Source organism: Anabrus simplex, chromosome X, assembly GCF_040414725.1.
Source record: "Anabrus simplex isolate iqAnaSimp1 chromosome X, ASM4041472v1, whole genome shotgun sequence".
Lineage (NCBI taxonomy): Eukaryota > Metazoa > Arthropoda > Insecta > Orthoptera > Tettigoniidae > Anabrus > Anabrus simplex.
The window spans coordinates 108,233,246-108,247,587 of record NC_090279.1 but is presented as its reverse complement, the minus strand read 5'-3'; the positions used below and the strand labels follow the sequence as shown (position 1 = coordinate 108,247,587).

Here is a 14,342-nt window from a genome sequence, read left to right as displayed (position 1 = left end):
CACTAGTAACATTACTCTTAGGCTTGTAAATAAACATAATAAGCTTATTAATTTAGATTGGCACACGTACGTAGCTTACAAACGTCATCTTAAACCAGTATGAAAAAACATGCAAAACACGGTGTACATTCCGAAGACATACTACATGTTTGCGAAGACTCAACGAGTTAACAGATAACCTTAAGCAGATACTCCAAGATTTAGGTTATACGCTACTACAACAGAATGGAATAAAACACTTTTAGTTCTGAAATTGTTATTATTGTTGCAGTAAGAAATATTTTACAAGAATATTATAAATAAAGATTTTTGGTTTTACGTATTTTGATTATAAAACAGTTCTGTTGATGGCAAAGTTCGTGCAATGCTCTTTTTTATGGGTAACGTATATTTAACAGAAAATATAAACAATCAAGTTTTAAATGAAATGTGCTGGGTGGAAACTATTGTCATCACGAGTTTAGTGAATTGAGCATGTATTTCTATGGAACATTTGGTAGTCCTGCCTACCTGTCAGTTATTGGGGTCATGGGGGTAGAAGTGTACCTATGTTAAGGGAGCTTTTAGTGTTTTTATTTACACAATTCCTTGGACTTGTTTATGTAGCATGATATCACAACCATTGTATCTTGTTTATGTCATGTGATATGACAGTCACTGTTTCTTGTTTATGTGACGTGATATCACAACCTCTACCTGTTCACTAGTCACTGAATGTAATCTCATAAGCACTGTGTTAACATACGACATGACAAGCGTTGTGTTTTGTTTATGTAACGAGATATCACAACCACTACGTGTTCACTAGTCACTGAATGTAATCTCACAAGCACTGTGTTCACATATGACATCACAAGCACTGTGTTAACGTATGACACCACAAGAACTGTGCTAACATACGACATCACAGCGCTGTGACTTGTTTATGTAATGTGATATCACAACCATTGTATCTTGTTTATGTCATGTGATATCACAGTCACTGTTTCTTGTTTATGTGACGTGATATCACAACCTCTACCTGTTCACTGGTCACTGAATGTAATCTCATAAGCACTGTGTTAACATATGACATCACAAGAACTGTGATTTGTTTACGTCGTGCGATATCACAACCACTACGTGCTCACTAGTCACTGAATGTAATCTCATAAGCACTGTGTTAACATATGACATCACCAACGCTGGTTCTTCTACTCATCAGTTGATGTGGTACCCTGAGTACTTCCTCCACTGGAGAAGGAACTCCTCGAGTTTTCGACGGTGAGAGCCACCTTTGGTATGTTGGAAATTTCCAGTCTTTGCTTGTGCCATTTCGTTCTGACAACTCTCCACATAGACTTGTCAACACTAGAGGGGCGAGTTCTTGGAGCACTCCCTTCGCTGACACTGGCCATCTGCGACGCGACTAGAAGTCTTGGCGGAGCTAGACGCCTCGTCGTGACGCTGCTGGATGTCTTCCGCGTTTGCATGCCCAAGATCTTTCGCAACTCTCGCTGAATCCGGCGACTGCGGAAAGCAAACAGTGCCGGGGAAATGATCGCCGAAGAACACAGCAGGGCCACAGTGACGGCGTCAATCGAGCGAGGCACAGCCTGAAACATGAAACAGTACAGTAGTTATACAGTACACAAACTGCAGGGCAATGAAACAATAAACATGAGTTCAAAACGAATTATTTAAAGATATCAAATTTGCAACTGTTACAGGATTGTTTCAGGTAGATAGATAGATAGATAGAAGGTACTAGACTCCACAGCATCTTGAATTTGTACCAGCATTCAAAGCAGGTATCATAATACCGAACAAGTTTTCTAACAAAGAGAAAGCCAAAATACATTTCATGGTGAGAAAAGATAATTGAAAGGAACAATGGAACATATAGAAGAGTTGTATGAGGCGGGATGGAAGTGTTGTGTTAGAGACAATGTACACTTCCTTTCATCGTGGAAATGAGATAGCCAACGGCACCATCAGTTAGCGCCTCCATTATTCTGAAGTAGGCTAGGAGGACCTAGAAAAAGCCCTGACTTGGCTGGGAATAAAACCCAGGGCCTCCCCTCGATTGCAGGACTGCCACCACAATGCAGCTGCTGCCCATACCTACATGAGTTGCAGCAGTCACATTAGCTTGTTACAGTTTACAAGGAACAGTATGGCTAAATAAAACAGTATCTGAAATTAAGTTCAGTTCTCAGGTATTAGGAAATTAGTAAAAATCTAGAACTTCTATACTATATTTGTTTTTGTCATCATTGCTAAAGCTGCTTTCCTTTCTCAATGTGTTTTGACTTTATTTAGTAATGTACATTGATAATTTAACTCAATGAAGGAATAACTATTTACCAGTTAGAAATGTATCATTCTTTTTAAATTCGGTCACACAGTCAATACAGTACATTAAGCATTGTGCTCCACCACCTTAATGTGTAAATCTAGGCCACCTTGTGTTGCACTCTGTAATGTCCAAGCAGTTTTTATTGTTCAAATGTATATTTTTCCAAGTTGTAACATTACATCTACTAGCGGTTTTTTGTAAAATCCTGGATCCTTGCAGTCACGTACAGTTCGTGTGCTGATGTTCTTATAAAATATATACCGGTATATATTCATTTAATATTTTCTTAATTAGTATTTTTACTTGTTTTGAATATCTGAAGTTTTAACTCAAGACAGTTTGAATCCGCATATTTATATCAGAATAATGTATGTATTATCAGTTAGGATTGACCATACAGAGACAGAATGGAAGTCATTGATAGAAGATGTGAACTTTCTCCCCTGCTTTATAATTAACACGAATACTGTTATGAAAGCGTGGAGGCAAGAGAAATGTGGTTAAATAAAAATCTCAACTTGTTTGCGGATGATGTTGCTCTAATTGCCCTACAGCAATGATCAGTCCACAATTTGAACAAAATTGCATCTAAGCATAATACGATTATGACAATACAGAAAACCAAAATTATGTGGCTTTTAAAGGGAAAGAACCGATTCCAAGTAAAATTTGTTTAAAAAATAAATTACTGGGAAGAGAAAATTAATTCACTTACCTGGGCTATAAAGTATCTTATACAGCCAGAAGCTTAATTACCACACAGAATCACGAAATATACAGAAACTTTGGTCATGAAGCCATCCTTAATTCAAAAGACATAACCGCACTTGTGGATATAAAACTCCAAAAGTGCTGCTAACAGAAATGCTAGTAATGGGATCAGGTCTTTACGTGTGCCGTTGATCGCTAGTGAGCGTAGTGCTAATGCCCATATAAAGATGGAGGTATTTTTAATACGTCAGTTTGAGACAGGTATTTATTTAGGAAGACGGGCGAGTGTAGTGGCCATACGTGTTAATACGAAGCTCTGCACTTGGGGGATGCGCAGGTTCGAGCTCCACTGTCGGCTGCCTGAGAATGGCTTTCAAGGCAAATGCAGGACAGTTCCACAGGCCACAGCTGATTCCTCCCACCTCCTCACCGTCATCCATTCATTCACAGGAAGGGCATCCAGACATAAAACATCCAACCCCGTATCAAGAAGCCGTAGTAAGGGGTAACACGAATGCTTAAATTTAAACAAATTTGAGATAGGAGGAGTATAAGCGATCATAACAGTCAGTGATCACTTCTGTTCTTTCAGCACCTGACCTGGAACACTGTTTCTGGGTTCAAACATTGGTAATTCCTTTCCTAAAGTAAATGGCTTCAATCAACGAAAGTGCCTCTTCTTCCTCAGAATTTTCAGACTCTCTTTTTTACTTTCATGAACCTTGTCTGTTTCATTATCATCACTTTCGGTGTTCAAGTCCACTTCCTCCAACGTTACACCCAACCAAAAATTTATCTGTGTAAATTCACTAAGACCGTACTCACGACGCAAGTAACCGCGGTTTAAGGAGTTTTAAAAGTGAGTCAGCAGAATAATATATTCTGAACTTAGAACCCGAGTCCTTGAGCGTTCCATCTTATCCACTTTGTATTACACTGCAGAGACTAGGACACTCGCGGCTCTGGTGTTGAGATATGTAGAGAACCTCACCACTTTCTTTTTGTAGCACACAGACATGTACAGAACCTCACCTCTTACTTCTTGTAGTATAGAGATATGTACAGAACCTCACCTCTTACTTCTTGTAGTATAGAGATATGTACAGAAACTCACCTCTTACTTCTTGTAGTATAGAGACGTGTACAGAACCTCACCTCTTAGTTCTTGTAGTATAGAGACGTGTACAGACCTCACCTCTTAGTTCTTGTAGCAGAGAGACATGTACAGAACCTCACCTCTTACTTCATGTAGTATAGAGACATGTACAGAACTTCACCTCTTAGTTCTTGTAGTATAGAGACATGTACAGAACCTCACCTCTTAGTTCTTGTAGCAGAGAGACATGTACAGAACCTCACCTCTTACTTCTTGTAGCAGAGAGACATGTACAGAACCTCACCTCTTAGTTCTTGTAGTATAGAGACATGTACAGAACCTCACCTCTTAGTTCTTGTAGCAGAGAGACATGTACAGAACCTCACCTCTTACTTCTTGTAGCAGAGAGACATGTACAGAACCTCACCTCTTACTTCTTGTAGCAGAGAGACATGTACAGAACCTCACCTCTTACTTCTTGTAGTATAGAGACATGTACAGAACTTCACCTCTTAGTTCTTGTAGTATAGAGACATGTACAGAACCTCACCTCTTAGTTCTTGTAGCAGAGAGACATGTACAGAACCTCACCTCTTACTTCTTGTAGCAGAGAGACATGTACAGAACCTCACCTCTTAGTTCTTGTAGCAGAGAGACATGTACAGAACCTCACCTCTTAGTTCTTGTAGTATAGAGACGTGTACAGAACCTCACCTCTTACTTCTTGTAGTATAGAGACATGTACAGAACCTCACCTCTTACTTCTTGTAGTATAGAGACATGTACAGAACCTCACCTCTTACTTCTTGTAGTATAGAGACATGTACAGAACCTCACCTCTTACTTCTTGTAGTATAGAGACGTGTACAGAACCTCACCTCTTACTTCTTGTAGTATAGAGACATGTACAGAACCTCACCTCTTAGTTCTTGTAGCAGAGAGACATGTACAGAACCTCACCTCTTAGTTCTTGTAGTATAGAGACATGTACAGAACCTCACCTCTTAGTTCTTGTAGTATAGAGACGTGTACAGAACCTCACCTCTTACTTCTTGTAGTATAGAGACATGTACAGAACCTCACCTCTTACTTCTTGTAGTATAGAGACATGTACAGAACCTCACCTCTTACTTCTTGTAGTATAGAGACATGTACAGAACCTCACCTCTTACTTCTTGTAGTATAGAGACGTGTACAGAACCTCACCTCTTACTTCTTGTAGTATAGAGACATGTACAGAACCTCACCTCTTAGTTCTTGTAGCAGAGAGACATGTACAGAACCTCACCTCTTAGTTCTTGTAGCAGAGAGACATGTACAGAACCTCACCTCTTACTTCTTGTAGCAGAGAAACATGTACAGAACCTCACCTCTTAGTTCTTGTAGCAGAGAGACATGTACAGAACCTCACCTCTTACTTCTTGTAGTATAGAGACGTGTACAGAACCTCACCTCTTACTTCTTGTAGTATAGAGACATGTACAGAACCTCACCTCTTAGTTCTTGTAGCAGAGAGACATGTACAGAACCTCACCTCTTAGTTCTTGTAGCAGAGAGACATGTACAGAACCTCACCTCTTACTTCTTGTAGCAGAGAAACATGTACAGAACCTCACCTCTTAGTTCTTGTAGCACACAGACATGTACAGAACCTCACCTCTTACTTCTTGTAGTATAGAGACGTGTACAGAACCTCACCTCTTACTTCTTGTAGTATAGAGACATGTACAGAACCTCACCTCTTACTTCTTGTAGTATAGAGACATGTACAGAACCTCACCTCTTAGTTCTTGTAGTATAGAGACATGTACAGAACCTCACCTCTTAGTTCTTGTAGCAGAGAGACGTGTACAGAACCTCACCTCTTACTTCTTGTAGTATAGAGACATGTACAGAACCTCACCTCTTACTTCTTGTAGTATAGAGACGTGTACAGAACCTCACCTCTTACTTCTTGTAGTATAGAGACATGTACAGAACCTCACCTCTTAGTTCTTGTAGCAGAGAAACATGTACAGAACCTCACCTCTTAGTTCTTGTAGTATAGAGACATGTACAGAACCTCACCTCTTAGTTCTTGTAGCACAGAGACGTGTACAGAACCTCACCTCTTAGTTCTTGTAGCAGAGAAACATGTACAGAACCTCACCTCTTAGTTCTTGTAGCACAGAGACATGTACAGAACCTCACCTCTTAGTTCTTGTAGCACAGAGACATGTACAGAACCTCACCTCTTAGTTCTTGTAGTATAGAGACATGTACAGAACCTCACCTCTTAGTTCTTGTAGCACAGACACGTGTACAGAACCTCACCTCTTAGTTCTTGTAGTATAGAGACATGTACAGAACCTCACCTCTTAGTTCTTGTAGCACAGAGACGTGTACAGAACCTCACCTCTTACTTCTTGTAGTATAGAGACATGTACAGAACGTCACCTCTTAGTTCTTGTAGCACAGAGACGTGTACAGAACCTCACCTCTTAGTTCTTGTAGTATAGAGACATGTACAGAACCTCACCTCTTAGTTCTTGTAGCACACAGACATGTACAGAACCTCACCTCTTAGTTCTTGTAGTATAGAGACATGTACAGAACCTCACCTCTTAGTTCTTGTAGCACAGAGACATGTACAGAACCTCACCTCTAACTTCTTGTAGTATAGAGACATGTACAGAACCTCACCTCTTAGTTCTTGTAGCACAGAGACGTGTACAGAACCTCACCTCTTAGTTCTTGTAGCACACAGACATGTACAGAACCTCACCTCTTAGTTCTTGTAGTATAGAGACATGTACAGAACCTCACCTCTTAGTTCTTGTAGCAGAGAAACATGTACAGAACCTCACCTCTTAGTTCTTGTAGCACAGAGACGTGTACAGAACTTCACCTCTTAGTTCTTGTAGCAGAGAAACATGTACAGAACCTCACCTCTTAGTTCTTGTAGCACAGAGACGTGTACAGAACCTCACCTCTTAGTTCTTGTAGCACACAGACATGTACAGAACCTCACCTCTTAGTTCTTGTAGTATAGAGACATGTACAGAACCTCACCTCTTACTTCTTGTAGCACAGAGACGTGTACAGAACCTCACCTCATACTTCTTGTAGCAGAGAAACATGTACAGAACCTCACCTCTTAGTTCTTGTAGCACAGAGACATGTACAGAACCTCACCTCTTACTTCTTGTAGTATAGAGACATGTACAGAACCTCACCTCTTACTTCTTGTAGCAGAGAAACATGTACAGAACCTCACCTCTTAGTTCTTGTAGCACAGAGACGTGTACAGAACCTCACCTCTTAGTTCTTGTAGCACACAGACATGTACAGAACCTCACCTCTTAGTTCTTGTAGTATAGAGACATGTACAGAACCTCACCTCTTAGTTCTTGTAGCAGAGAAACATGTACAGAACCTCACCTCTTAGTTCTTGTAGCACAGAGACGTGTACAGAACCTCACCTCTTACTTCTTGTAGCAGAGAAACATGTACAGAACCTCACCTCTTAGTTTTTGTAGCACACAGACATGTACAGAACCTCACCTCTTAGTTCTTGTAGTATAGAGACATGTACAGAACCTCACCTCTTAGTTCTTGTAGCAGAGAAACATGTACAGAACCTCACCTCTTACTTCTTGTAGTATAGAGACATGTACAGAACCTCACCTCTTAGTTCTTGTAGTATAGAGACATGTACAGAACCTCACCTCTTACTTCTTGTAGTATAGAGACGTGTACAGAACCTCACCTCTTAGTTCTTGTAGCAGAGAGACGTGTACAGAACCTCACCTCTTACTTCTTGTAGCACAGAGACGTGTACAGAACCTCACCTCTTACTTCTTGTAGCAGAGAAACATGTACAGAACCTCACCTCTTACTTCTTGTAGCAGAGAAACATGTACAGAACCTCACCTCTTAGTTCTTGTAGTATAGAGACATGTACAGAACCTCACCTCTTACTTCTTGTAGTATAGAGACATGTACAGAACCTCACCTCTTACTTCTTGTAGTATAGAGACGTGTACAGAACCTCACCTCTTAGTTCTTGTAGTATAGAGACATGTACAGAACCTCACCTCTTAGTTCTTGTAGCAGAGAGACATGTACAGAACCTCACCTCTTAGTTCTTGTAGTATAGAGACATGTACAGAACCTCACCTCTTAGTTCTTGTAGCAGAGAGACATGTACAGAACCTCACCTCTTAGTTCTTGTAGTATAGAGACATGTACAGACCCTCACCTCTTAGTTCTTGTAGTATAGAGACATGTACAGAACCTCACCTCTTAGTTCTTGTAGCACACAGACATGTACAGAACCTCACCTCTTAGTTCTTGTAGCAGAGAGACGTGTACAGAACCTCACCTCTTACTTCTTGTAGCAGAGAAACATGTACAGAACCTCACCTCTTAGTTCTTGTAGTATAGAGACATGTACAGAACCTCACCTCTTAGTTCTTGTAGCACAGAGACATGTACAGAACCTCACCTCTTACTTCTTGTAGTATAGAGACATGTACAGAACCTCACCTCTTACTTCTTGTAGCAGAGAAACATGTACAGAACCTCACCTCTTAGTTCTTGTAGCAGAGAGACATGTACAGAACCTCACCTCTTACTTCTTGTAGCAGAGAAACATGTACAGAACCTCACCTCTTAGTTCTTGTAGTATAGAGACATGTACAGAACCTCACCTCTTAGTTCTTGTAGCACAGAGACGTGTACAGAACCTCACCTCTTACTTCTTGTAGCAGAGAAACATGTACAGAACCTCACCTCTTAGTTCTTGTAGTATAGAGACATGTACAGAACCTCACCTCTTACTTCTTGTAGTATAGAGACGTGTACAGAACCTCACCTCTTAGTTCTTGTAGCAGAGAGACGTGTACAGAACCTCACCTCTTACTTCTTGTAGCACAGAGACGTGTACAGAACCTCACCTCTTACTTCTTGTAGCAGAGAAACATGTACAGAACCTCACCTCTTAGTTCTTGTAGCAGAGAGACGTGTACAGAACCTCACCTCTTACTTCTTGTAGCAGAGAAACATGTACAGAACCTCACCTCTTAGTTCTTGTAGCAGAGAGACATGTACAGAACCTCACCTCTTACTTCTTGTAGCAGAGAGACATGTACAGAACCTCACCTCTTAGTTCTTGTAGTATAGAGACATGTACAGAACCTCACCTCTTACTTCTTGTAGCAGAGAAACATGTACAGAACCTCACCTCTTACTTCTTGTAGCAGAGAAACATGTACAGAACCTCACCTCTTACTTCTTGTAGCAGAGAGACATGTACAGAACCTCACCTCTTAGTTCTTGTAGCAGAGAGACATGTACAGAACCTCACCTCTTACTTCTTGTAGCAGAGAGACATGTACAGAACCTCATCTCTTACTTCTTGTAGCAGAGAAACATGTACAGAACCTCACCTCTTACTTCTTGTAGTATAGAGACATGTACAGAACCTCACCTCTTAGTTCTTGTAGCACACAGACATGTACAGAACCTCACCTCTTAGTTCTTGTAGTATAGAGACATGTACAGAACCTCACCTCTTACTTCTTGTAGTATAGAGACATGTACAGAACCTCACCTCTTAGTTCTTGTAGCAGAGAAACATGTACAGAACCTCACCTCTTACTTCTTGTAGTATAGAGACATGTACAGAACCTCACCTCTTACTTCTTGTAGTATAGAGACATGTACAGAACCTCACCTCTTACTTCTTGTAGTATAGAGACATGTACAGAACCTCACCTCTTAGTTCTTGTAGCAGAGAGACATGTACAGAACCTCACCTCTTACTTCTTGTAGCACACAGACATGTACAGAACCTCACCTCTTAGTTCTTGTAGCAGAGAAACATGTACAGATCCTCACCTCTTAGTTCTTGTAGTATAGAGACATGTACAGAACCTCACCTCTTAGTTCTTGTAGTATAGAGACATGTACAGAACCTCACCTCTTACTTCTTGTAGTATAGAGACATGTACAGAACCTCACCTCTTAGTTCTTGTAGCAGAGAAACATGTACAGAACCTCACCTCTTACTTCTTGTAGTATAGAGACATGTACAGAACCTCACCTCTTACTTCTTGTAGTATAGAGACATGTACAGAACCTCACCTCTTAGTTCTTGTAGCAGAGAGACATGTACAGAACCTCACCTCTTACTTCTTGTAGCACACAGACATGTACAGAACCTCACCTCTTAGTTCTTGTAGCAGAGAAACATGTACAGATCCTCACCTCTTACTTCTTGTAGTATAGAGACATGTACAGAACCTCACCTCTTAGTTCTTGTAGTATAGAGACATGTACAGAACCTCACCTCTTAGTTCTTGTAGTATAGAGACGTGTACAGAACCTCACCTCTTAGTTCTTGTAGCAGAGAAACATGTACAGAACCTCACCTCTTACTTCTTGTAGTATAGAGACATGTACAGAACCTCACCTCTTACTTCTTGTAGCACAGAGACATGTACAGAACCTCACCTCTTAGTTCCTGTAGCACAGAGACATGTACAGAACCTCACCTCTTAGTTCTTGTAGCAGAGAAACATGTACAGAACCTCACCTCTTAGTTCTTGTAGCAGAGAAACATGTACAGAACCTCACCTCTTAGTTCTTGTAGCAGAGAAACATGTACAGAACCTCACCTCTTACTTCTTGTAGCACAGAGACATGTACAGAACCTCACCTCTTAGTTCTTGTAGCAGAGAAACATGTACAGAACCTCACCTCTTAGTTCTTGTAGCAGAGAAACATGTACAGAACCTCACCTCTTAGTTCTTGTAGCAGAGAAACATGTACAGAACCTCACCTCTTAGTTCTTGTAGCAGAGAAACATGTACAGAACCTCACCTCTCAGTTCTTGTAGCAGAGAAACATGTACAGAACCTCACCTCTTAGTTCTTGTAGTATAGAGACATGTACAGAACCTCACCTCTTACTTCTTGTAGCAGAGAGACATGTACAGAACCTCACCTCTTACTTCTTGTAGTATAGAGACATGTACAGAACCTCACCTCTTACTTCTTGTAGTATAGAGACGTGTACAGAACCTCACCTCTTAGTTCTTGTAGCAGAGAAACATGTACAGAACCTCACCTCTCAGTTCTTGTAGCAGAGAAACATGTACAGAACCTCACCTCTTAGTTCTTGTAGCAGAGAAACATGTACAGAACCTCACCTCTCAGTTCTTGTAGCAGAGAAACATGTACAGAACCTCACCTCTTAGTTCTTGTAGTATAGAGACATGTACAGAACCTCACCTCTTAGTTCTTGTAGTATAGAGACATGTACAGAACCTCACCTCTTACTTCTTGTAGTATAGAGACATGTACAGAACCTGACCTCTTAGTTCTTGTAGTATAGAGACATGTACAGAACCTCACCTCTTACTTCTTGTAGTATAGAGACGTGTACAGAACCTCACCTCTTAGTTCTTGTAGCAGAGAAACATGTACAGAACCTCACCTCTTAGTTCTTGTAGTATAGAGACATGTACAGAACCTCACCTCTTACTTCTTGTAGTATAGAGACATGTACAGAACCTCACCTCTCAGTTCTTGTAGCAGAGAAACATGTACAGAACCTCACCTCTTACTTCTTGTAGCACAGAGACAGGTACAGAACTCACCTCTTAGTTCTTGTAGTATAGAGACATGTACAGAACCTCACCTCTTACTTCTTGTAGTATAGAGACATGTACAGAACCTCACCTCTTAGTTCTTGTAGTATAGAGACATGTACAGAACCTCACCTCTTACTTCTTGTAGTATAGAGACGTGTACAGAACCTCACCTCTTAGTTCTTGTAGCAGAGAAACATGTACAGAACCTCACCTCTTAGTTCTTGTAGTATAGAGACATGTACAGAACCTCACCTCTTACTTCTTGTAGTATAGAGACGTGTACAGAACCTCACCTCTTACTTCTTGTAGCACAGAGACGTGTACAGAACCTCACCTCTTAGTTCTTGTAGCACACAGACATGTACAGAACCTCACCTCTTAGTTCTTGTAGCAGAGAGACATGTACAGAACCTCACCTCTTACTTCTTGTAGCACACAGACATGTACAGAACCTCACCTCTTAGTTCTTGTAGCACACAGACATGTACAGAACTTCACCTCTTACTTCTTGTAGTATAGAGACATGTACAGAACCTCACCTCTTAGTTCTTGTAGCACACAGACATGTACAGAACCTCACCTCTTAGTTCTTGTAGCAGAGAGACATGTACAGAACCTCACCTCTTACTTCTTGTAGCACACAGACATGTACAGAACCTCACCTCTTAGTTCTTGTAGCACACAGACATGTACAGAACCTCACCTCTTAGTTCTTGTAGTATAGAGACATGTACAGAACCTCACCTCTTACTTCTTGTAGTATAGAGACATGTACAGAACCTCACTTCTTAGTTCTTGTAGCACACAGACATGTACAGAACCTCACCTCTTACTTCTTGTAGCACACAGACATGTACAGAACCTCACCTCTTAGTTCTTGTAGCACACAGACATGTACAGAACCTCACCTCTTACTTCTTGTAGTATAGAGACATGTACAGAACCTCACCTCTTAGTTCTTGTAGCACACAGACATGTACAGAACCTCACCTCTTAGTTCTTGTAGCAGAGAGACATGTACAGAACCTCACCTCTTACTTCTTGTAGCACACAGACATGTACAGAACCTCACCTCTTAGTTCTTGTAGCACACAGACATGTACAGAACCTCACCTCTTAGTTCTTGTAGTATAGAGACATGTACAGAACCTCACCTCTTACTTCTTGTAGTATAGAGACATGTACAGAACCTCACCTCTTAGTTCTTGTAGCACACAGACATGTACAGAACCTCACCTCTTACTTCTTGTAGCACAGAGACGTGTACAGAACCTCACCTCTTAGTTCTTGTAGCACACAGACATGTACAGAACCTCACCTCTTACTTCTTGTAGTATAGAGACATGTACAGAACCTCACCTCTTAGTTCTTGTAGCAGAGAAACATGTACAGAACCTCACCTCTTACTTCTTGTAGTATAGAGACATGTACAGAACCTCACCTCTTAGTTCTTGTAGTATAGAGACATGTACAGAACCTCACCTCTTACTTCTTGTAGTATAGAGACGTGTACAGAACCTCACCTCTTAGTTCTTGTAGCACACAGACATGTACAGAACCTCACCTCTTAGTTCTTGTAGCAGAGAGACATGTACAGAACCTCACCTCTTACTTCTTGTAGTATAGAGACATGTACAGAACCTCACCTCTTAGTTCTTGTAGCAGAGAAACATGTACAGAACCTCACCTCTTAGTTCTTGTAGTATAGAGACATGTACAGAACCTCACCTCTTAGTTCTTGTAGCAGAGAAACATGTACAGAACCTCACCTCTTAGTTCTTGTAGCAGAGAGACATGTACAGAACCTCACCTCTTAGTTCTTGTAGCAGAGAGACATGTACAGAACCTCACCTCTTACTTCTTGTAGTATAGAGACATGTACAGAACCTCACCTCTTAGTTCTTGTAGCAGAGAGACATGTACAGAACCTCACCTCTTAGTTCTTGTAGCACACAGACATGTACAGAACCTCACCTCTTACTTCTTGTAGTATAGAGACATGTACAGAACCTCACCTCTTAGTTCTTGTAGCAGAGAAACATGTACAGAACCTCACCTCTTAGTTCTTGTAGCAGAGAGACATGTACAGAACCTCACCTCTTACTTCTTGTAGCAGAGAGACATGTACAGAACCTCACCTCTTAGTTCTTGTAGCACAGAGACATGTACAGAACCTCACCTCTTACTTCTTGTAGTATAGAGACATGTACAGAACCTCACCTCTTAGTTCTTGTAGCAGAGAAACATGTACAGAACCTCACCTCTTAGTTCTTGTAGCAGAGAGACATGTACAGAACCTCACCTCTTACTTCTTGTAGCAGAGAGACATGTACAGAACCTCACCTCTTAGTTCTTGTAGCACAGAGACATGTACAGAACCTCACCTCTTACTTCTTGTAGTATAGAGACATGTACAGAACCTCACCTCTTACTTCTTGTAGTATAGAGACATGTACAGAACCTCACCTCTTACTTCTTGTAGTATAGAGATATGTACAGAACCTCACCTCTTACTTCTTGTAGTATAGAGATATGTACAGAACCTCACCTCTTACTTCTTG

At 40.9% G+C, this 14,342-nt stretch overlaps 1 protein-coding gene across 3 annotated transcripts in view; it reads right to left on the bottom strand.

Annotated features, from left to right (window-relative positions):
* Positions 1-253: 253 nt before the first annotated feature.
* The window catches only part of LOC136886824 (histamine H2 receptor), a 235,128-nt gene continuing 221,039 nt past the window's right edge, over positions 254-14,342 (bottom strand). For all 3 annotated transcript variants that reach the window (XM_067159662.2, XM_067159660.2, XM_067159663.2), the window contains one exon: positions 254-1,595. In XM_067159662.2, coding sequence (XP_067015763.1) covers positions 1,194-1,595 — 402 coding nt within the window. In that variant the 3' untranslated portion in view covers positions 254-1,193. The remainder of the gene's footprint in view (positions 1,596-14,342) is intronic.